The 25,640-nt window shown below is 39.8% G+C and overlaps 1 protein-coding gene across 1 annotated transcript; it reads left to right on the forward strand.

Annotated features, from left to right (window-relative positions):
* The first annotated feature begins 4,734 nt into the window (after nt 1–4,734).
* On the forward strand, nt 4,735–25,640 carry LOC143984075 (collagenase 3-like). Its single transcript, XM_077484384.1, has 5 exons — nt 4,735–4,900; nt 9,219–9,439; nt 12,901–13,049; nt 15,963–16,088; nt 24,252–25,640. The coding sequence occupies exons 1-5, from the start codon at nt 4,778–4,780 to the stop codon at nt 24,428–24,430; spliced, it is 798 nt and encodes a 265-aa protein (XP_077340510.1). The 5' UTR covers nt 4,735–4,777; the 3' UTR covers nt 24,431–25,640.

The raw sequence follows: 25,640 nt of genomic DNA on the forward strand, positions 1-25,640 counted from the left end.
TGTCCATCCCAAAACACACCCTATTTCAATTGATCCAATACTGACTGCAAAATATGTTTGCTCTGTGTCTCTGACACAATCCACTGTAATTGTTATTTTTGGATAAAAAATGCCTGCTTCCTCTCATTTCAAATGAGGCCTATTACAAAGGCTTAGATGATATGCAACGCATCTCTATATTTCTGTTTTGTGTCCCCGACATGATCTAATACAATTTTTATGTATGGATAAAAAAAATGTCTTGCAGCCCACTACAAAAGCTAAAGATATGCAGTGTCTTTGTAAAATGTTTGCCACAAGTCTAACATTATCCAATGCAATTTTAATTTCTGGATAAAAAAGTGGCCCTGTTCAAATGCAGCCTACTGAAAAGTGGTGCAAGGTGTCTGTAATATTTCTGTATTGTTTGTCACTCTCTGGTATAATTCACAGTCATTTGTATTAAAAATAAAAAACTACATTGCCTCTCCTTTTTCAAAATGTGCTTACTAAAAAGTCTTACATGATATGCAACATGTTTGTGTTATATTCCTGCTTTGTGTCCCTGATATACTTCCACTGTAATTTTTATTTCTGGATAAATAATGGCTCATCTCTCCATTTTCAAAAATGGCCTACTGCAAAGGCTTACTTGATGTCTGATGTGTCTCTGAACTATTTCTGCTTTGTCTCACTAACTTAATCCAATGCATTTTTTATTTCTGAATAAAAAGTGCATAATTGCTCTGTGCTAAAATGAGGCATACTACAAAGATTTACATGATATGCAGCATCTCTGTAATCCTTCTGGTTTGTGTATCTGATATAATCCAGTGCAATTTGTATTAAAAAGTGCTTTATCTCTCCCTGTTGAAGTACAACTTACTACAAAAGATTACCTAATGTGCAGTGTGTCTCCGTAATAAGTCTGCATTGTCTCTCTGATATAATGCAATGCCATTTTTATTTTTGGATAAAATAATGCCTTGTCTCTCCCTGTTAAAATGTGGTTTAATAAAAGGCGTACATGGTTTGCAGCATGTCTCTGTAAAGCCGCGTACACACGGGCCGATTGTATGGCCTACTTAGTCCGTCATACAATCCGACGGACAGTCCGTCATACTTTCGAATGAACGGACTTGACCACACACGGATGCACAAACAGTATAGATATAGGAAGTCCAATACACAGCAATGCAACCTTCCGCCGTGTAAATCCTTTCTGAACATGCGCCATTCTTAGTCCGTCGAACTAGCCTACTCACGAGCGGATTGTCCGCCGAAACCAAAGTATGACGGACAGAATTACGGAAATTCCGAAATACTTAGTACGCCAGACTGCACGCGGAAAAAGTCAGCTGAAGCCCACACACGAGCAGACTGTCCGCTGAAATGTGTTTCGACGGACTAAGTAGGCCATACAGTCCGCCATACAGTCCGCCCGTGTGTACGCGGCCTAAAATATCTGCTTTGTGTCTCTAACATAATCCATGTCATTTTGATCTTTTGATCTCTCTCCATAAATGTGGCCTACTTCAAAGGCATACTTAACATGCAGAATGTCTCTGTAATATTTATGCTTTGTGTCTAAGATAATGCAATACAATTTTTTTATTTCTAGATAAAAAAGTGTCTCATCTCATTCTGTTCAGATGTAGCCTATTACAAAAGTTTACGTGACATGCTGCATGTCTCTGTGTTATTTATGTTTTGTGTTTCTGACATAAACCCCTGTCATTTTTATTTCCAAGTTAAAAAGTGCATCATTGATCCTTTTGCAGATGTGACCTAATACACAGGCTTACATGATATGCAGAGTGTCTCTGTAATATGAATTTTTTGTGTCTCTGACATAATCCACACCATTTTTTTTCTGGATCTAAATTGTCTCATATCGCTCTCTTCAAATGCAGACTACTACAAAGACTTACTTTTAGAATCATGAGACAGGCTCACGCAACTACTGTGTTTCCTGCTTCCCATTCAAATGTGAGCAGGGTTTATGTGGGGACCTGAAAAAGCAAAGCTCACATGCCGTAAATATAGGGTTTGGCATTAAGACAGTATTAAGGCAGCACTCTCCGTTATTGGCAGCACTTCTCCTGGGCAGGCATTTAAATAACTTTTATAGTGTAAATCTACTCCTGTAATGTAACTCACTCTCTTCCTCCATGCAGCATTTTGCCAACAGCCCAGCAACCTCTTCCCAGTGACGCTGATGTATGTTTAACTCTATACTCTACTTTTGATAGACTTGTATCTCAGAAAGCTCTATACTGGGTCCTAGAACCACAATTGGACCCAAACTGGGGTACTGATCATAAGGGAGGGAAACAAGCACACAGGCTCCTTCACTATCAGGCACCTCCATCACCTCGCCTCAGATTTCCAACTGGCTGGCTGCTATAATGCACCTAGACACTAGAACTGTACTCATTGATAACAAGAGCCCAACCCTCAAAGGGTTAATTGAATCACATGTTAGGACACTGGTACTGCATTTTCACTTTACCCTGCCTTGGCCCCTGATATGCCCATGTAACGTGATACGCCATGCATGCACCCCTTTTCCTAAGTGTTAAAATTACTTCAGACCAGGCAGTTTGCAATGCCAATGGAACTTCTCTTTACTTTGTAAAAACTTAATTCATTACAACTCACAGCATATTACAACTCTTACAACATGGTTCCCAGACTGGATCAAACTCTCTAACCCCTGGTGCCTCCTGCTAGCCCTTGCCTAATAATTGCTTGTACCTCAATAATGCAGAAAGAGACCTTAGGACCATAATGTCTATGTCCTGGGAACCCCGGTTTTCTGCCAAGGGAAAGCTAAAACATATTGCAACATAATTTCCTCTCTGGTTCCTCTCTGGTTCCCATACACGGAGCAACTCTCATTTTGAAGCTCCTCTTCCCGTATTTATCTACCACCCCACAATGAACATCCATGAAACTGGACAGCACACCTAACCCTTTCTATCCTTGTTGCAAGTTAAGACATAGTATTGCAGTGAAAGCAAAACAAAGCATCAACAAAAATACAATCTGCAAAAAAAGAATTTTACGCACCTGCCTACACCCAGACTGTGTTTTCATTGACAGGTAACATAAATTACACCCTCTTTATTTTTGTTGGCTGAGGGCGAATGCCATCTTCTGCCCAGCCAGTGTCTCTATTGATATTGGGCCCTGTTTGAGAGATGCCTTCACTCATATTGACCTGTAGTGGTGCACCTCCCACATAGCATCACAATTGCTAGGCAGCAGTGTGGGGCTGCCATTTGCATCCCTTCAGGCTTGATGTGGTGGGTGGCTACAGTACTCACCTCTCCCTTTCCTATTTGAGAATCACAGGCCTATGGCCCAGGGCTTGTAATAGTGTCTTGCTATCTGGTTTCCTACCCTGCTTTGCCTTGCTGTTTTTGAAAGCCTAGCCCACTCATTGGAGTCTCCTACTCTTTTGGATTGCTTCCTGCCTTTGACTTTGGTTTGTTTTCGGATTATGCTTTTTTAGCTGCCTGCCCTGACCTCAAACTGTTTCTGGATAATAATGCTCCTACTGCTTGCCCTTACTTCAGAATTTCTCTGAATAATGCTAACCATCTCTCGTCTGCCCTGACCACCACCAGCCTTTGTATTTTCGTATATACTCTGTTGCTGTTTTATGACCCATGCCAGATACTCCTTTTTTCTCTTACCTACACTCAGTCTTTTGCCTATGTCTCTGTAATATTTCTGCTTTGCATATCTGACATATTCCACTTTAATTTATTTCTGGCCTAAAAAATACTTATTTCTTCCTGTTCAAAAATGGCTGACTAAAAACTCCTCCATTTTATTTCTGCTATTATGCTATATGTCTGACTGTTGCCTCTGAAATGTGGCTCTATAATTTGTATTTCTTGATAACAATTACCTAATTTCTAGAATGTGCGGTTGGGGTTTGTGAGGTTTTTAATGTTTTAAATGTTCTCTCTTAACATTTTATTAAACTTTATAGACAATGCTATGTTTTTCATTGTTTGGGAATTGTTACAAAGGGTATATCTTTATTTTATTTAGAAATTTAAACCTTCCGACAGATTTTTGATCGGTTCTATCTACGAATTCAACAGTTCAGTTCTTGCCTATTACTGCTAGATTATAAAACCTAGTTTGGCAGCAAAGACTACTTAAAAATAAATTTGTTATCAAGTTACAATTCATCAGATGGATGTGCAGTTGCTTTTTGTAAGACAAGGAATTTTTACTATAGATGGAATTTTGTAAGTTATGTTGTTTTTGTTGTTTTTTTGTGTGTGTGCTCACAATGATTTTAGTTTTGTTTTTTCTAAATTATTGTTTTGATTAAAATTATTCAAATTTGCACAATTATCATGGGATCTACAAAATCAGTAGCACCCTCGTTTTATTCCATTTCTCCTGAGCTTTTAGAAAATGTATGGTTTTGAAAACTCTGGAAGCTGTAAGTCAAAAATTATTAAATAAAAGTCAAAAAGTAAACAAAAAAAATTGGACCCCTAAGGTTAAAAGTAGAGAGCAGGGCCCGGCAGTAAAAGAGTTAAAGCAACAGTATTAAGTAACAAAAAAAAGGGAAGTTTTTTATAGACAAGATGACTACGCAAAATCAAACAAGATGGGTCAATCCAAGCTAATATGTGATAATAAATGTAATATAAGGAAGGATGGTCAGGGGACAGGTGAATTGTGAAATGTGTCTCTTGCCAGACTTACTGTCTACTATAAAAGAAGATGCTATTATAGGCAGCACCGGCTGTGTATTCTGACTGCCACAATGCAGAAACTCCAAATGAAAATCTTGATGCTGTGTTCACTGTGCTATGGCATACTGGCAATGCCGAGGCCACCAAGGAAAAATGAAGGAGGCATTACTCCAGAGGATCGCAAGGCTGCAGAGGTATGTTCACTGTGTATGTTAACAAAATAAAGTTAGGTGAATATATTTTGTTTTATTTAGGATACCATAAAGTGATTTTGTTGATTACATTAATTTGTCAATAAAAACTGTGCCTTTCTAGATTGTAAATACTTACTTCATTTAAGAGAAATCCTCCCCTGAAGTCAGTTCTAAAACCAACACTTTCAGGAGTATCAATCTATTGCCCCCCCTACTGTTCACTGTGGTACCTACCTCCAAACCTTTAATCACTACAGGAGAAACCACTGAGCTCAGACACAGCAGATTGACATTACCAAAATGGTCGGTTTCAGAAGAGTTTTCGGCAGAGGATTTCTCTTCAATAAGCAATATAGAAAAATACATTTACAATCTACTTTACAAGTACAGCTTTTATTGGCAGGTTTATTTAAACAATAGTGTTGCTTGAAGATTGGCAGAGGTCAGCCTATTCCCACAAATGTTGTAGACTCACATAAGCCATGTACTTTTATTCCTGATTAGCAATATCTTAATGTATGTATTTTTTTAGCAGAGACCCTAGAGAATAAAATGGTATTGTTGCAATACTTTATGTCACAGTGTATTTGCGCAGCAGTCTTTCAAACGCAATTTTTTGTAAAAAAAATAGATTTTAATGAATAAAAAAAAACAAAAGCAGTAAAGTTATCCCAATTTTTTTGTATATCGTGAAAGATTATGTTTCGTCTAGTAAATAGAAACCTAACATGTCACGCTTTAAAATTGCGTGAATGGCGACATCTTGGAATGGTGGCAAACTACTGTACTTAAAAATCTCCCAGTTCACACCAGATGTAGTTCCATGCAGTTCCATGAAGTTCCGTGCAGTTCCGTTTTTTCTGCACCAATACAGTGAGATTCGGTCATTTTCTGGTCAATTTCTGCACCAGAAACTGACCGGAAACTGACCAGAAACTGACTGCATGGTGTGAACTAGTGCCTCTGGAATACTTTTTAGTGCAGAAAAAAAGCACACGGAACTGAACGGAACTGCATCTGGTGTGAACTGGCCCTAAAGGTATAGTTTACCTTCACCAAAAAACTGCCTATGCAGATAAGGGGCATCTGTAGATAAAAACAAACTGTGCAGCTCTGACTAAAGTTGAATAATACACTTGCTATAGGTGTAGGTTATTTACATACCTTATGAAGCCTGACTGGAATACTCCCAGGACATTGCTAAGTACTCCCAGCATGTTGCTAAGCGAGGCCTTGTCATCGCTGCTCCCCTTCACCATCTCAGAAGTGAGTTCTCAAATGCTGAGCTTGGGGCTACTGCATCAGGGGAGAGAAAGAGTATGTGAGGAGGTTTGAAACAGAGAAAGAGCTCACTCCTGTGATGGTGGAGGTGAGCAGTGATGGCTAGGCCTGACTTAGCAACATCCTGGGAGTATTCCAGTCAGGCTTCATAAGTTATGTAAATGGCCTACACCTAAAGCAAGGGTATTATTCAACTTTAGTCAGAGCTGCACAGTTTGTTTTAATCTACAAACATCCCTTACCTGCATAGGCAGATTTTTTGCAAAGGTGAACTATCCTTTTAAAAATGTTTACAGGTTACCAGTTTAGAGCTACAGATGATGTCTTGCACTAGAATTATTGCTCTCACTCTAATGATTGCGGCGATACCTAACCTCACATGTGTGGTTTGAACACTGTTTATGTGGGTGCGACTTATGTATGCATTCGCTTCTGCATGCAAGCTCGGAGGGATGGGGCGCTTTCAATCTTTTTTTTTTCTTATTTATTTTACTTTTTATTTTTACACTATCCCTTTAATTATTATTTTTTGGATCACTTCTATTCCTATTACAAGGAATATAAACATCCCTTGTAATATAAATAAGCATGACAGGTCCTCTTTATTGAGAGATCTGGGGTTAACAAGACCCCAGATCTCTCATTTACTTTTAAAAGTAAAAAATAAATATATGTAACTTTAATTTTAAGAAGAAAAAACAAATCCCTTTAAGCCTGAGAGTGATATCAGACATTGCTTCATTCCTCCAAGGGCATAGAGCAGAGTGGGGGCTATCTTGCCCTCACTCGGCTTCCTGCCCATGCATCAAACAGATCATATCAGCTCTGGGATTACTGATGGCTCCAGTAAGCTCGCAGGCGACCGGGAAGCTGCAGGAGGGGGGCACCTCTCCCGCTGCCATTAAAAATAATTTTGCGGCGAATCTGTCGCTGGAACCACTTTTACATGAAAACCGGCCACCTACTGTAAATAAAGATACCAGGGTTATGGCAACTAGTCATCAAAGTAATGCCGTATATTTATAGTTAGGCAATCAGCAAATTTTAATGTCTTCAGACATGGAATGATTTATACAAGAAAAGCAAAAGATTAAAATCCTATTTACTGTTATAAATGATTATAAAAATAACTCTGAATGAAAAAAATTAATGAAAAGCAATCAATGAATGGAGGACAGATGGATAAATGAAAGTCCTGCCTCCTCAATTCATATAGCGCTTTACATTGCTGTAAGCAATAGTATAGTCTTAATGAATGGATGGATGGGCGGAATGGGTGGGCATAGTTGGCACTCTTGACAAGTGCCTAGACAGGTCCAGTGCTCATATTAACCACCACAACAATGGAAGAATACAGCTGCGAGGGATAGGAAGGGGCAGAGGACTACAAATTTTAGTTAGGACAGCTGGCACCAGCAAAAGGGGACACATTAAATGTAAGTAACCTCCCTTGTGCTGATTTTAACCAGTTCATTACTGGCCACTTTTACCCCCTTCCTGCCCAGGTAAATTTTCAGTTTTCAGCGCTGTCACACTGTTAAAAATAACCCAAATCCGTGTATATTATTTAGACTGTAGGAAATGTATAGAGTCCACAAACTATGGTATATACAATTTTTTTTTTAATCTTGATGTACTGACATCCCATCTAATTTCTTGAGGCTAGAAAATGCCAGGCCAGTACAAATACCTCCCGAATGACCCCTTTTTGTAAAGTAGACAGTCCAAGGTATTTAGTAAAAGGCATTGAGTTCTTTGAAGTTGTATTTTTTTGTCACAATTATTTGTAAATGAAAACATTAAATAAAAAAATTCACAATTATTTATTTATTTATTTTTAACATACTGTTACCAGTGCAGTACAGAGTCATCATATAACTGGCGTGGCAGTGATCAGGGACTTTGACTGGTGACAGTATGTAAAAAAATCATTTTTTTATAAAAATTTTTGTATTTTTTTGTTTATGATTTTTGTCTCTAACACGCTGTGACCAGTGCAATACAGTGTTACATAGTTACATAGTTACACTGTACTGGTCTGGGAAAGTGATCAGGATTTTTTTTTTTTTTTTTTTTAACACATGATTGCATGTACCAATAAATTTCAACCATGAAAGCAACCATTCTTACCGAATGACACTAGTTCATTCAGTGCCTTTTGTTGTGATTAGCTGTGATTGGTCAAAGTTAATCACATGGTACAAATAGGCTGTGATTGGCCTGTTTGCACCATGTGTTCACTATGACCAATCACAGCTAGCAACACAATTTTATTCAATGGATGGCCGGTGCAGTGACCATTCATCTGCTGTGTCCGGTGGACACTGTCGATGACAGATCGTGCTGCTGTGTGGTCCGGCAGGCCACACGTGAGGGAGAATGTCATATGACATCCTCCCGAAAAAACTGTTCTCCCCCCGGTCATTATTTTACTATCGGCCAGGCAGGAAGGTGTTAAAAAAATTATAATAATTTTGCCAAAATCTAGGCTTTTACCCAAAGCATTTAATAGTGATGAGCAAAGGTTGACCTGAGCCTGAAGTTCATCTCTACATTTAAAAAATGTAGGATGTTCCATGCATCTGTGCACAGGCAGTCCTATTCTCCCCAATTGGGATGCAGTTGCTGGTTCCAATCTGACATCCATGCAACATCCATGCGTTCCCCTGAATTCACTGTTTTCAGAGATACCCCATCTCAGCTGCATAGATCTCAAATTGAAAAGAGTGGTTGTGTCTGTACAGCCGCTACATCCTAATTGACGTGAATAAGACTGCCTGCATGAGGATGCATGGAACCCCAGTGCAATCGTGAGTGGGTACAGAAGGCCCTCTTATGTGTGCACGTCGTTACTTTAACTGCACGTTAATTTAGAGCTTTCATCCCGTTTAATGTATAATAGTAATTTAATCATATTTTTTAAATTGTCTGTTTATACATACTGTATGTTACAGATTGTATACTTTTTTTTATGGGACACAAAGCTAACACCATTTGTCAAGTTACCAATAAAACCAAAATTTCTTTCTTTGACAAGGCTTACCTAAAAAATTACTACACAATGGCAAACCAATCAAGAAACACATTTCAGGAGAGGCTCAGAGAAATGCAAAGATTCTTTGGAATGAGGGTAACAGGGAGGCTGGATACCGGTACAATGACTATGATGAAAGCTCCACGATGTGGCATGCCTGATATGGCAGAGGTCAGAGCTGTTCCTGGAAGACCAAGATGGAGACAAACTTCTCTGACCTACAGGTAGGTTTCACCAAGATATATCAGAATTAGGGTGAGGGGAATCACCCTGAAACAGGAAACCTGGGGCAGAGGTAAAAAAAATGGACCCCCTGGCAGAGTGTTTATAAATGCTGTTCAGATGCAGGATAGAGAGATACATTGTTACTTTTGTAATTACCCTGTTCCCATTATCAAATTAACTTAAAGTGGATATAAACCCGATTAAGAAAATTTGAGCTGGGCACATACTGTATATCTGCAGTGTTTTCTTATTTCTCTCCAAAGCACTGAGTCCCGTGGCTTTCTCCTGCTCCATAGCTTTGTTATCAGCATGATAACTTCTGACAAGTTCTCCAAGACAGGAGAATAAAGTTTGTGTCGTGGGAGGTTGCTATAAATAGATTAGCAGAGACCTGCACGATTCACAGGACAGCTCTGCAAGTGTTTGCCTATAAGGAGGTGTGTGCCTTTCCTCCAATCAGCTGTCTCCCAGTGTAATCCAAACTACACTTACTGCAGAATGAGGAAGTACAAATCTCTTAACACGATATAAGAATTCTAAAGAATATAGAAAGGGGAAGAGAGCAGATATACATGTAAAAATTATGTAGGGAGATTTTTTTCATTTCTGTGTATCCTGTGTATCATCTGAGGGTGTTCACTTCACTGGGTATATGTGAGGGTTTACATCCACTTTAGGAATGCTTTTGTGCCAAATTTTAGTATCATTTTAATCAGGACGAATTAAAAAATAAAATGTACACTTTGTATCCACAGTAACACTATTTTTTAAGACAACAAAGTAGAAAAAGTGTTTTTTTTTGTTTGTCTATTAATTGCATTAAAAAATATATTTAAAAAGATTTTGCAAGATAATACTACCAAAAAAGCCCTCTTTCTCCTATAAAACAAGTGTTAAACCCATAAACAAAAATGGAATTCATTGCAGCTTACCAATCATTAGATATGGGGGCTGCATTACTTTGTTTTTTTAGGCTTTTTTCCCTTCTGTTTTCACCTGGTGATCTGGCCAATAAGATACTTTCTGTATTAGAGTGTTCCTACTCTAGATGAATGAGCACAGAGGGCACCTTTGGACAGCAGCATTGTCAGTCTGGGGGATGGTATTGTTAGATGCAATAGCAGATTTAGGTACACTTACAAATTGAAGCTCATAGACTTCCTGTCTTAGAGTGTCTCCACTTAAAGTGGTTGTTAACCCACTATATGATGATCATGCCATCCTCTCTGTTATATAACAATATGTGTCCCTGTGCTGTATAAAGAAAATGCCCATTATACCGTATATCAGAGTGTCTCCCAGCACTCACGTCACTCCTCGGCTCTCTCCTCTGCCTGTCTGACAGCTATAGTGGGTGGGGCCGAGAACTGCCATTGACGTCAGCGTGGTAGGAGGGAAGGAGAGAAGAGGGAGATCCAGGAGTCACGTGAGTGCCAGGAGACACTCTGATATACGGTATAATCAGCATCTTTTTTATACAGCACTGGGACACATAGCATTATATAACAGAGGGTATGGCATACTTATATTATAGGTTTCACTGCAGCAAAAGGGGTGGAGTGTGCAGTGTGGAGTGGACAGAGCTGACAGGCAGGGAGGGCAGGGGGAAGGAGGACACTGGAGACAAAGGACAGAAGAGAGCAGGGCAGTGGATGACGGAGGCCTGTAAACAGATCATGGTGTCAGGACTCAGCAGCCATGATATACCGTAGTCAGTTTACAGGGGGAGGGTATAGCCAGGAAGCAGGATCAGCCAAGCATTTTAGGGGATATGGTGGGGGCAAATTACACAACACAAGTACTGTGCTCTATAACATGCTTTAAGGGAACAGGATCCTTTTTTTTTCTTAGGGTAACAAACACTTTAACTAAAATAACATGGAGCCTGGGGAGGTGGTAATGTTAGATGCACTAGCAGATTTAGATGAACTGCGCTAAAAAATAAAGCTAAACTCCAGCTCCCACTTTATAAGCATTTACAGCAAAAGTTTTTTTTTCCTTTTGGAATAAAGGTTTTACACAAATTAATAAAAGCTGACCATTCTAAGCACCCCTGCCAGTGTTAAATGGTTTGTCTCATTTCTTTAACTGCTGCATCTGTAGGACAGCTTGTTCTGTTAAAAAAAGCAATGGACTTACTGGCAAGATCACCAGGGGGAAATAAAAGACAGAAAGACAGAAAAAGAAAACAAATACAGCCATTACATCTAATGCCGGCCATACATGGTTCGAATTTCGAAAGAATTTTCTTTCGAAAATCGTATCTAAGAATTTTAGTATGAATTTTGCACCATTAGTGGGCTGCAGCAACAGCCAATTTTGTTGGAAATTTTTTGAAAAACGAAAGATTTTCTAATCAATGATGGGAGAATCGTGCGAGAAATGTAATAAGAAAAGAAAATGTACGGAGATAAAAGAAAATTTACGGAGAGAAAAGAAGATTCCCGGCCAAGAAAATTCTTTTCTGTAGCAACATGAGGTGAAATTGAAGGCTTGGTCGGCCGGATTTCGAAAATCAATGGTGGCACCATCGGATCACAAAAAAAAACAAATTTTCTGATTTTGAAAAAATTAGTTCGAAATTCGACTGTGTATGGCCTGCATTAGAAATGGTAAGCTGCAATATAATAAATATTTTGGGTTTAATAATGCCTAGCTCCAGGCATTTTTTGGAGTAAAGTTTTCTTTTATGACCTCTTATCGCTTCCTTTTTTGGCAGTAAATGAGAGGAAACCTCACCAATAGTGGAACCAACAGCAATAAAAACCTGTTCTAACCCTACCCTACTCTATATAGGGTAAATGAAAACGTTTGGGCCATAGCTGGGCTTTAAGAATTACTACTTACAATAAGAACCCTCTGTTCAACAAGGCACATAGCCAAAGAAGATTCCTGAAATCAAGAATCTACTGTAACCTAGAACTACTTACCACAATAGAAAAACAATATATGAAAGTGTCCAGGCACACACTTATGATCACAGTTTTAGCTAAGGGGATCAGTATATCTCTCCACTGCCTGGAGCAACTGTTTCATTTAGCCAAGACACGTTTAGTATATCTGCTAATAGTGTAGAGATAAACTTGGGTGTCCCCCAAACTGAAATTCAAACCCTCAATTTTATATACCCCAATGAGCTGTTTGCTAAGTCAACTGCAGGGTGGGGAATGACCCAGCCCACATCTCATTGGAGGACTAAAAAGCGGGAGTTTAGAGTTTGGGTTCGAGATGAGTTTGGAGGACACCTAAGCCCACCTCTAATAGAGAAAGTAGTCTGTTGAATTAGAGGAAAGGAGAAGCAGAAATGTTGCCTTAGCAATCAACTCTTAACTACTATTTTCTAGTTAGTACACATAAGACATGTCCTAGTTATAGATATATGGTATGTGTCATTTTACCTTATGTTCCTGAATATTTACTGCCTAAGTCTTTCTATTGTTTCATTGCTTTTTTTATGCAGAATCCTGAATTTCACTCCTGACCTGCCCCAGAATTTGGTGAATGATTCAATAAAGCGAGCTTTTGATGTTTGGAGCCAAGTCACACCACTTACATTTAATCAAGTTGGAAATGGTCAAGCTGATATACTGATTCAGTTCTCCAGCGCAGGTAAGTAAATTAATCTTAAAAAAAAAAAAAACACACAAAAATTTTCTTGTGTTTCCTGCTGCTGATTGGATGCAGGTATCTTCACCTGGAAGTGTTTTGTTCAGTGATACAGTACCTAACCAATTAGATGAATTCTAGGTAGATATGAAAAACACAAATGAATGCAGCTCTGTAAAAATCATTAACCGTTTCACTGCCAGGCCCTGCGCTCCACTTTTAATTTCAGGTGGCCAGACCAATTTTGCAGTTTTTCACCTTTTCATCATTTTTCACTTACAGCTTTCACAGTTTGTAAAAGACCCCCCAAACCATTCATTTTCTGAAAGTACAGGACCGATAGGAGAAAATTATGGTGCTACTGACCTGTTAGGTCCATTGATCGTTTCACAAATGTTTGTCAAAACAATATTTTCCCTAAAAATACACTGAAATCATTATTGGCGCATACACATACAACACAACACTCCAGGAGCAGCTGCATCATGGCTAGACAGATATGTACAACATCGTCGTAAGACATGGGCTAAGCGATTGACACGCTAGCCACATTCTTGTTGGAAACCATTTATTCTCAGCCCCATCTGATCCTTTACAGCTGGTGTGTAGTTGTGAGTAGGGATGGGCTCAGGTGTGTACGGATCCTAGTCCCAACCTACCTGAGCAAACATGCCAGGAAGCCATCACTGCACACCACCAATCATAAGCAGCCTAGTCGCCTAGTCAGGGCGAGTGTATGTGCAGCTGCAGGCTGGGAAATGCCTCACTGCCTATGATTGGCAGTGACCAATGATGGCTTCCTGGGGGGGGGGGGGGGTTGTTCAGGTGGGTTTAGGCTAGGATCCGAACACATTTGAGCCCGTCCCCAGTTGTGAGATAGCTTGAATTGAATGTGTTCTTTATCTTTTAAAGCCAAATCCTATAAGTGTGGCAAGAGGTTTATGTCAAGGATATACCCCCCACAAGTTTTCTTGCGAGGAACCAGTTTATTGTTTGTACATTTACCATATTGGATTGGCCTCTGTATTCCAACTTTGTCAAACAAAACCATTTTAATGGCAATAGTCACCAGTGCCAAAAAGAATTGATCCCCTCCAGCAACCTCCCACAGTTTACCTGGGTAGATCATGGCGTAAGAGAGGTGTAGGTGATGGAAGCATTTCTTAAATCCTAACTCCAAGTTTTGTGTGCTCATCCAGAATTGTTCTGGGTATGGGACGTGAAGTCCCTGTACTGCTGCTGAGATACTGTGCAGTATATTGTATGTAGTTGATGCTACATACAGTTTATACAGCGCTAATAGCAGCTGCAGCAGTTAGTAAAGGGAATAGTTTGCTTTGTTTTTTTTTTCCTGGTGAACACACATATATAAAATACCATTTGTATTACCTTAGTAGTATGTATTTACTTGCTCTTTTTTTCTTTTTTGTCAATGCCCCACTACTATTTAATTTTAGTATTTTTGTTTATTGTTAAGGATATTTGTGAACTTGGTGTGTGTACAATTTTATATAAATTATATAAAATACTATGACTAGTTATACTACTATATACTACTATTTATACTATTTATATTTGAATGAAGTTTATTTTGTATCTATTTATATTGTAAAGTCCTTTTTTTTTTTGTTAAAAATAACAAACATGTTATACTTACCTGCCCTGCACAGTGGATTTGCACAGAGCAGCACGAATCCTCCTCTTCTTGGGTCCTTCTTGGGCTCTCATGGCCTCTCCTTCCTGTTGAGTGCCCCCACAGCAAGCAAGGAGCCAATGGCGCTACGCTGCTGTCTCAGCCAATGAGGGGGGATTTCTGGGCAGCCAAAACATTCCTGAAATGTCGCTGGATCTAGAGGGACCTCAGGTAAGTATTAGGAGGGCTGAGTGGGGCTGCTGCACACAGAAGGCTTTTTATATTAATGCATAGAATGTGTTACGATAAAAAAAAAAACTTTTGCCTTTACAACCACTTTAAACTTTTCCTAAGATCTTTTTGTTTATCCCATGGTACATGTTATATTTTGAGCTAGATTATTGGTCATGTATTACATTTATTGTCACATACCTGGTAGAGGCTGATCTAACAAGAGAGCTTCCCTTTCACCTCCAGTCCAATATATAATGAAGCTTGTGACAGGGTGTAACAAGACAAGGAATGGTACGGGTGTCTGAGTTAGGTCTAGCATATTTGGGGATCAGACAACCGTTGTAATGTTGCTGAAATGCGGAGACTGGATCTTGTGCCAAATGGTGGAGCACAGGTAATTGCAGGTGCAGGAAGCAAAGCCATAGTCAAGATCAGGGCTCAACAAATCCCAAAGCCAGGTTACCATTGCGAGCAGAAGTTTCGGCATGGCACGTGGGCTGCCACCCACACCCTGTGTGCCCCCCCCTTATTTATATCTGGCTCCGCTTGCCCTTCTGTGGGCCCAGGACCAGCATAGGGGGTTCCGCCGGGTAGAGGGGGTTGGGGGGGAGCAGACACAGTTGATCCAGAAGTTACGTGTAACGTAATATCCGGGTCCCTATTGACAGATTCAAGGCCGGGAAAGGATGTAATACAGTGTTATATATATTGCATTACATTCAGTGGAGCACAGGGGGAGATATGCAGGGTCTTTTAGACCCTGGATGTCTTATTAAAGATAGTCTCTCACCAAAAAAAAAAAAAATCATAACATAGGGGACTTTTTGTTAAATACTATACACAAATCCATTCATTTATAAATTACGTATGTTATATCTCTTGTTTACCATTTTAAACAGGGGAAACCACTAGGTTAATAGGCTGTAAGGCAAATTTTATATGACTGAAAAACTATTCTTGTTTAAGGCAAATAACAAATATGGCATAATGTATTTTACAATGCACTAGTATTTGTTATTTTATAATGTGAAAAAATTATTGTTTTAAAGGTCACAATGATGGGTCGGCTTTTGATGGTCGTAATGGGGTGCTAGCACATGCCTACTTTCCAGGCTCAGGAATCGGTGGTGATGCTCACTTTGATGAAGATGAAACATGGTCAAACAACAGAGCAGGTACACTATCTAATCTTAAGGAGGTTTTTATAATTATGCACTTGTAGAACATCCACAGAAAAAAATTTAAATGGAAAAGTGAGCTGCTCCTTAACACAAGAAACAGTCCAGGTGTGTCAACTGCCTTCTACCTACCTTTCCAACAAGGGACTGGGTAGCCAAAGGTACTAGAAAAGCAAGTATGTCATGGTTTATGTGGAACTCTAAGTTACTGGAGGGAAATGGAAGTGCTTGGTGCACTGTGGCATTACCTGAATACCTATAGCTGGGCTGTTCCCTCTATAGGTATTTCATAGCTTTATTTTCCATTTTAACTAGAGGGTATTGTAAACATTACAAACATTACTGTATTTGAATTAAGTTCAATTATAGCATTTGAGATGACAAACTAGTTTTTAGCACTAGTAGGTTAGTGCAGGTACAGCACAGCACACATACTCTTCCTGGCACCGGCAGGAATTAAACAGAGGTTTATATTTTATTACACTTTTTTAAGTAAAACACATATAAAATGCTACACAACATTTTTACTTACTCCACCCGTTGAAAATGTGAAGACGAGAATGGTTCCATCCATTAAAAATAGCAGCACCTAACTAATCAAACATATAGCAAAGTTGCAAATGCATTCTAGCCACCCTTATAGTAGGATTAAAGGACAACTGTACCTTTGGCAAAACTAGACATTCAAGGCATTGCCCCACCCCCTAAGTTCAGCCCACCTTGTCTGATACTTGCCTTTCTCCCTGTTCTAGCTGTATCCACTATGCAACCATGTTTGGAGTTGCACAGTCTCTCTATCTAAAGTGCCTCCACTGCATCTTCATCATCTTGTGCACGTGGGCCAAGGTCACATTCATTTTTATGGGGACCTGTACTCATGGTGGCCTCTATTTGACTTGTTTGGCTCTTCTACTAGAAATTATTAGGGCTGTAGCACACATTGGTAGGAGTGAGAGAACTTGGAGAGGGTGCTTTTGGAAGAAAGCCTGTACACCTCTGGGCAGGGCTGCACTACGAAGATTACTGGAACAGAGGTGGTGGAGGCATGACTTAAAGGAAAATGCATACCATAGGTACAGTTTTTCTTTAAAGCAATGCTATTGTTTTACTAAACTTTGCAAGGTGAGACATACTTGTAAAAGAAGACAGTAAATACTTTCCACCTGTGCCACTGAACACAATTCCATTCAGTAGAAATCTTCCCCCAAATTCCTGGGTCCTCTGCAGCATTCACTGGCTCCTCCTGCCAAGCTCCATGTCATTACTGCCAACTTTAATGTGTGAAGGAACAAAGGAAGAAACCAAGGAACGCGGGGCGGGGGGGGACTAAGGGGATTGACACTTTCATTCCAGAAGTGTTGGTTTCCCAGTTGAATTCTGGGGCAAATGCTTTGTAGAGTTAAGTATAGCAACAAAAGAGTGTAAAAAGCCAAACATTTTTAGTGAAGGGTTAGAAATCACATCAAGGCCTTTCACTGTCTCCCAGCTGGGGAGGTTGACTTTCTATTTCTTATGGTTACCATTGTAATATGCACTCAAAAAGAGGGAACATCTAAAATTTGGAACTATTGCTAAAACAGTTATTGAAGGAAAATCTTCCTATGGAGAAACTGGTTCCTGTGACAACTATTTTGCCTCACGAAGGTCTGGTTCACACCTACACTATGTAAGTTGCAGATGATGAATATTCCAGGTGCATTTTGCATTTTTCAATACACGTTTTTGATCAATTGATGTCTATGGAACCAAAAACACAACCTGCTGGTTCCTGCCCCTTTCCAAAAAAATGCACAGATGTGAACGTGACCCATAGAAAACCATGTTGAATGTACTGTAGTGCGTTTCTGCAAAACTGAAAATGCACAAAAAAATGCATAGGTGTGAACCAGAGAGATTTCCTCCAACTCCCTGTTGTGACTACAGGACAAGTAATAAAAGGAAAGCTTTCTATTATGTCAGAGATGGCAAACAAAAGAGAAAGAACCATTCTCTGCTGTATCCAAAATGGAAAAAAAGTTTTGGCTTTAGATATAATGCAACCCCTTGCTTATATACTTGTCCTTAATTAGGATTCTTGTCCAAAGAAAGGTGTTTGCACTGACCATAGCAACCAAACAGAATCACCCTCTATTTTTTGCACAGGTATAATATTAGTGAATACCCTGGCTAACACAAATTTGGGGTATTTTTCAAGGCATTCACACACTTGTCGCAATAATCACATTAATGTGTCTAATACGTGTAATTCTTATGATGGTCAGCTCCATCTAATGAATACTATCTTTCCTGCACTGAAAGATATAAAGTCCATAAATCTTGTAAAAGAATATTGATTTCCAATCAGCATTCAAAGAGATTGTCTTATATCATTCTGGCATTCCATCATTAAATGACAAAATCTGGTTACTAATTCCCCAAGCCACATCCTGTTGACTAAGATTTCTGTCATCATTGTAAATAAGGAAAAAAAATTCTCAACTCAACCACAGTGTGCTCAGTATACTTCCTCTTCATTGAGGAGAAAATGTATGGTAGAGCACAAGTATGTTCACTAATGAGACATAAAACTTTGTATATACAGTATATATTAAAAATAATGCAAGAATCAGTCTTCAGATTCAGTGCAGACCCTCTTTACACTAAAGATGGTTTGGCGAGCTAAACATGGCTCTCCTATTGATTTCTATTGAACCTTTAGGCTGGGTTTACATTTAAATAAGATGTGGCTGACAGCAGGGATACGGTGTGTCCCTGTTCTCTATTTCAGGGACAAATGAGGCCTGAGTTTTTGCCTGAATTGGGACCTTAAAGAGGAAGTAAACCAGGGCTCAAGTCCTGCAGGAACGCATGGGAACGGAGTTCCTGTACTTTTTCCACAACAGGAACTTGGTTCCCATTAGCAGCCACGTCCTGCAAGACTTTGAAGTATGCGAGCTGTGTGGCAGGTGCTAGCAGCCACCGACACAGCTCGCAATAGTAAGTGCCACTGACCAATCAGGCATTGTCAGTAGGGGGCCCCATGACAGCTTCCTCTTCGATCTACCTGTCAATCATAGCTAGCTGATGGGTAGATCGGGTCCCTGCTGCTAAGAGATTGTATTTAGTCAGACCTCTCGTGATGCGCTCCTCCCTGCCGGCGGCCCCTCCTGATTTTCTGTCTCGTCAACCCCCCCCCCCCCCAGTCTCCTGCATATTTGCTCTGTGTGTCCCGCTGAATCCCCCCTCCTCTATCTTCAGTGTCATAAGATGAGAGAACCCAGAGGAGGAGCACAGCTATTCTGCTCACAGGACATGCAGGGAGAGAGGTGAGCTGAGGGAGGAACATCAGTTTGGGGTGGTAAGCTGAGCACAATACCTGGCAAAGTTTAATGCCAGGAGGGAAGTTTATGTGGAAATATGTGAAGGGTTGGAATAGCAGCGAGTGTGTGTTGGAGCCCTGCAGAGTTTGCAGCCCCCCCAAGCTAACATACATCTCCTAAGCAGGAACACATCACTATCTCCCCAAGCATTCTTTCCAGATAATGTGCAGTTCATTTATGACCTTTCTGTTTAACCCTGTGTTATCCAAACTCTGTTCAATGAAAAGTGTGAACTCACCACATACACACTCTATATACAAAATAACATCCCCCAATAAAGTTTAGAACATGATGTTCACATTTGCATGGAAGCACAATTGAATGAATGCTGATTATTCAGAGAATTACCGTATTTATGTTTATTGAGGATTTTTTTTTTATGTACTAACAGTACAAGCTTCATACACACAATACGAAAATTGGATGAAAAATACCAATTTTGAAGCTTTCGTGCATATGAGAGTATCATTTTTTCTTTTTTTGGTGGTGGAGTGCATCTTGGATGGGAGTTCCCACACTTTTTCCCCCAGGACTTGACCCCTGAAGTAAACCCTGATGGGTGTTACTTCCTCTTTGATTCCCTGCAAAAGTAAAGCATAATGGACTACTATGCATCGTATAGTAGTCCATTATGTGTCACTTACTTGACACAGGAGCCAGCGAAGTCACCGCTGTCCCCTTGTGTATGGAGCCTCCATCTTCTCGGTGCGTCTCGCTGCTCCGGCGCTGTCATTCGACGAAGCTGCGATGACGTCACTCACGGGAGCCGCCACTCGTGCTTGTGTTTTGGCAAATATCTCCTAAACCGTGTAGTTTTAGGAGATATTTCTTGGACCTACAGGTAAGCCTTAATCTAGGCTTACCTGTAGGTCAAAGTGGTTTGTAAGGGTTTACAACCACTTTAAGGCTTGATTCACTCCTATGCATTTTTAGTGCTTTTTGCATTTTGCAGATTTGCTCTACAGAACGTGGTCCATAGGAAACCATGTTAAATTAACTGTAATGCAAATCTGCAAAATGCAAAAAGCATACAAAATGCATAGGTGTGATTATAGTCTAAATGAAGCCAAAGATGCACAGGATCCCTGTGCAATCTGCTCTCCAGCCACCCCGGAGATGTGTGAACCGGAACCATTGAGACCCGGTCACAGTCTATTGTCATGCAAATTGGAATGCAGGGAAACCTTTATCCAATTAGCATAAGTGTGAACCCAGCCTTAGACCCCTCTCACACCACACCGCCCATAGCATCGGCAGTTAAACACCACAATTTTTAGCACTGTTTTACCGCCGGATTTGCAGCGCATTTTCGGCCGCTAGCGGCTGAGAAAGGGCTAAAACTGCCAGCAAAAACCACAAGCCTTACTCCTGGGAGTAACTTATTTCTCCATCCCTGGCGACTCCGGGCTTTTAGGCACTTGATTGTTTTAATAGACAATTACTCTCCTCTATGATCAGATCTTCATGATCTCGTTTTGTACTTGACTCTATTACATAAGGACTATGTCCCAGTACTACTGCTCATATGTTGCTTTATTTATCTTATGACTGCATCGTACTGTGTAATTATTCTGTTTATTGATAATAAAAACCTTGAAACAGAAAACTGCCAGCAATACACTGCAATAGCGGCGTTTTGCCAGCGGTATTACAGCGCTGCCCCATTGATTTCAATGGGGACCAGTGGTGGAGGAGTGGTAAACACACCGCTCCTTCACTGCTCCAAAGAAGCTGCTGGCAGGACTTTTCCCTGACGTCCTGCCAGCGCACCGCTGTACTGTGAAAGCCCTCAGGGCTTTCACACTACACACAATGGTGCAGCTTTTTTAGGGCGGATTGCAGGCGCTATTTCTAATGCTATAGTGCCTGCAAAACGCCCTGGTGTGAAAGGGGTCTTAGACATGCCTGCACATTAGATCACAAGCAGAATTCCCAATTCAGGTGTTTGGGAATGGCGACACCTGTTCCCTGTCACGACTGAGAAGCAGTAATCCTGACATATTCCACTCCTATACTATACTCAATGTCCTGATACGTCTCCAGGCTATGACTGTCTCCTAAAGCATGTCCCCAGTCTCCACCAATGTCTCCTGCTGTATGTCTGCACAGTGTCACCTTAACAGCATAATGGGGCACTGGGCATTTTAATGCACCGGCGCCCCCATTAGGGAGATGGTGACCTGGGTATACATATCATGCCGTGGCACACAACGGGTGTGGAAAAATTATGCCACACATTTGCTGTGGCTCTTTAGCCTTATTAGAGATTTTAGTCAGATTTTTTTTTACAGATTTTTAATTATCTTTTTACAATTTTGCAATTTTTTATTTTAATTTGTAATTAATTGTAATATATATATATATATATATATATATATATTTTTTTTTTTTTTTTTTTACAACACTATTGGGGTAGGGGAGGGGGCTTTGGTGGGATACCAGGGCTCTACACAGACCCCTGAAATCTTACTTTTGAGACAAAAAGAAAGGGTCAGAGGAGACATTCAACAGTCCCTTTCTCTGTAGCCTCAGCTGCACTGCAGATGAATGAACAGGAGACATTTCATGAACTGAATCATAGTAAAAAGCACTTACTATGCTTCACTTATGAATTAATTAATACAGTGAGTAATCAGTACTGACTGGTTTCATTTATTTTCCCCACCCACTACACTGATCACCCTCTGTCCACTCCACACACAATTCCCCCTGTTGGAGGAGGGGGGCGGCTGCAGGGGCCCCCAAGCATCTGGAGCCCATAGGCACAGCCCATGTGAAAAGATGGCTGTGTGTCCTTAGTCTCTGACCATGTCTTGTATTATGTCTGCAGTCTCTGACCATTTTTGTACTATGACTGCAGTCTCTGACTATCGTCTGTATCATTTTTGTAGTATCTGACCATCTCTTGTAATATCCACAGTCTCTGAAGATCTCCTGTATCATAACTGCAGTCTCTGACCATCTCCTGTATTATGTCTACAGTTTCTGGCCATCTTTTTTTATCATATCTGCAGTCTCTGACCTTCTCTCATATTATGTCTACAGTTCCTGACAAACTGTTTCAAAATGTCCGCAGTCTCTGACCATTTTTAATGATTACGTCCACAGTCTCTGACCCTCTCTTTTATCATTTCTACAGTATCTGAAAATCTATTGTACTTTGTATCATGCCTGCAGTCCTTTACTTTATCCTGATGTATGTTTGCTGTCTCTGACAATAAATAGTCACTGAGTTGTATTTGCAGTCCTTTGGCGATGTCGGGTGCTGCACTTGATTCCCCCATGTCAAAAACATTGACCACCACTGTCTGTACAGGATAGTTACAAATAATGGCAGGGGGTGGAAAAAATAACAGACACATCCCACAATGTATTATTATCAAGCACCTTATATGGAGTGGTGCGTTCCTTTTAATGCTCGCCAATATGTGTTTTTTTTTTGCAGTCACTGGGTCACAGAAGTGCTGACGCTGTTATGTGATCTTTTTGGAAACTGAACTTAAATGACATTAAGCAAACGTCACATTCCGTGTCCATCCCTGTCAATGAGTTTTGTTTTCTCATACACTGTTCCTCTTTTTGATGCAGTTTGTCCATATATAGAGAACTGTACTTTATAATGACATTTTATCACTGACACAATCTGGCTATTGGTTCACCAAGCCATATCCTGTTGACCGAGATTATCCCCTTATTGTTTTAATGTAAAATAAAAGAAGGTAAAGAAAATCTCAGTCCAACCAAAGTGGCCCCAGTGGACTTTCTCTAAACTGAGCAGAAAACTGGTGCTGTAGCATATCTGCTCAATACTGAGCCATAACTCTTTAAAAACACCATCATTATAAATCCCGTATGGGTTCCCCTACTGCCTTAAAGTGATTGTAAATGTTTTATTTTTATTTATTTTTAAATAAACATGCCAATACTTACTCGCTCTGTGTAATGGTTTTGCACACTTTTGTGAGTTTTGGAATTACATACACACGATCGTAATTTCCGATAGAAGGTTTTTCCATCTGGAAAATTGAGAACATGCTCTCAAATTTTTGCTGGCGGGAATTAGGCCAGCTAAATTCAGATGAAACATACACACATTCGCTTTTTCCGATGAAAAGCTCTCATCGGTCTTTTGCTGCCCAAAATTCAGATGGTATGTACGTGGCATTAAAGTTCATTTGGAACACATGTCCAATATAGGTCAGCAAAATCCCAAAGACTTAAATTGAATAAGTAGGTATTTTACTTGCATTGCGTCTCTTTGGACACGTCCTGTTGAGGTATGTTCTAACTGTCTGCAAAGTATATTAAAGTAGGCACCAGCATAAAATTAAAGGTAAACCTTGCCTGGAACACTTTTGCTGCCAATAATGTCAGAATTCAGCTGCCCTCTTCCCCACATCATTGGAAGCTAATAAAGTTATTTACACACTATACAGTTTGGTTTTAGTGTTCTTGTCATTTTGTTCTGCTCCTGTACATTTGTGAATTTTATTAGTAGCTCTTTTATTTACTGCAAACCTAATGGCTACGTTTAATGATAGGTGAGATATGTCTCAGGCTGTCTTATGGAGAATATACACCAGTCTGAAGAAAGCCCCAATACCCATTGCAGCTTTATGTAAGAGTTATGCAAGAGTAATCTTCAGCAATACAGAATTATAAATGTTATGTTGTAAAGTCAGCCTGTGTCTACCTAGCCAACAATTATAGTTTTTAATAAACCAATGTTTTACTTTTTTTATGAATGACATACTTGTATAATTATGATAATAAATATTATTTTAAATTGATTTCTTGGCAGCATTCAACTTGTTTCTAGTTGCTGCACATGAATTTGGTCATTCTTTGGGACTGGAACACTCCAACGATCGTTCAGCTTTGATGTTCCCAACCTATCGATACGTGAATACGGACGGTTACCGCTTGCCACAAGATGATGTCGCTCGGATTCAGGCACTGTATGGGAGAAGGCCAACATAACTCAAGAGGCCAGATAAAGGAGCCTGCTTTCAGGATTGCTGATATGTGTACTACTTATGCTCATGCTTTGCCATATACAGTAAAACCTTGGATTGAGAGTAACTTGGTTTGAGAGTGTTTTGCAAGACAATAAAAAAAAATTCATAAAATTTGACTTGATATACAAGCGATGTCTTGATATACAAGTAGCGTCACATCACAACTGGGTATAAAAGAGAAGAGGGGCGCCTCTAAGTGTAGCAATATGGTACAAACAGGCACATCTAAGTATGCAGGCATCCGGGGTAAAGCTGTCCACATAGACCATCCTCAGCAAAACACCATCAATGTCATCCCTTCCACACTGTGCTCCATAAGAGCTTCAAGCCTCACTTTTAGATCACTCTACTGCAGGATAGTCTTCCCAGTCATAATTGCAGACTGACAATGGTGAGAGCCAGTGGTTTCGGAGGATGGTCTATGTGGACAGCTTTACCCTGGATGCCTGCATACTTAGATGTGCCTCTTTTAATCATCAACCACGTCAGTTGCTAAATGTTGTACCTTCATTAAATATAACCATATTGCTACATTTAGAGGTGCCTTACTTCTCTTTTATACTCTGTAGCTCCTGCTGGATTTTGCTTCCAATCTCCTGGTGGATCAACATTTTATGGTTACACAACCTGGTCACATTGCTATAATCTTTTTATATGGGCTTTAACCTAAAGACCTATAAATAAATGGTTGTGGAAGGAATCATCTGAGTTTTCATTATTTCTTATGGGGAAATTTGCTTTAATATACAAGCATGTTTCTGGAACGAATTATGCTCACAATCCAAGGTTTTACTGTATTTTTACAACATAGGTAGAAAGGCTAGCACAGATTGTGCTTTCTGCTTTTCTTTTGTAATTGCATTGTTAAGGATTAGTGTGTATGACTGTTTTTTTTATTAATATTGCAGTCTGCTCTGGCTAAAGCTAAATCACCATCCTGGATAATAGACACATGCGCAGAAATTTAATCACTTTTAAGCCAAATTTTGTTGCTTTAAAAATGTAGTTGAATAATGTTCTAATTGCTTACAGGATCATAACTAATTTTGGAAGCATTCACATTAGGAACTGGTGGACTTTCCAAAAATGAGCTGTCTACACTGGCTGAATCTATGTTTAGCCAATTAGTTGATCCGAAACTTGCTTACATTAAAGAATTTGATCAAAGAGAA

Source organism: Lithobates pipiens, unplaced genomic scaffold (assembly GCF_037356315.1).
Source record: "Lithobates pipiens isolate NorthernLeopardFrog02 unplaced genomic scaffold, aLitPip1_a1.2 Scaffold_16, whole genome shotgun sequence".
Lineage (NCBI taxonomy): Eukaryota > Metazoa > Chordata > Amphibia > Anura > Ranidae > Lithobates > Lithobates pipiens.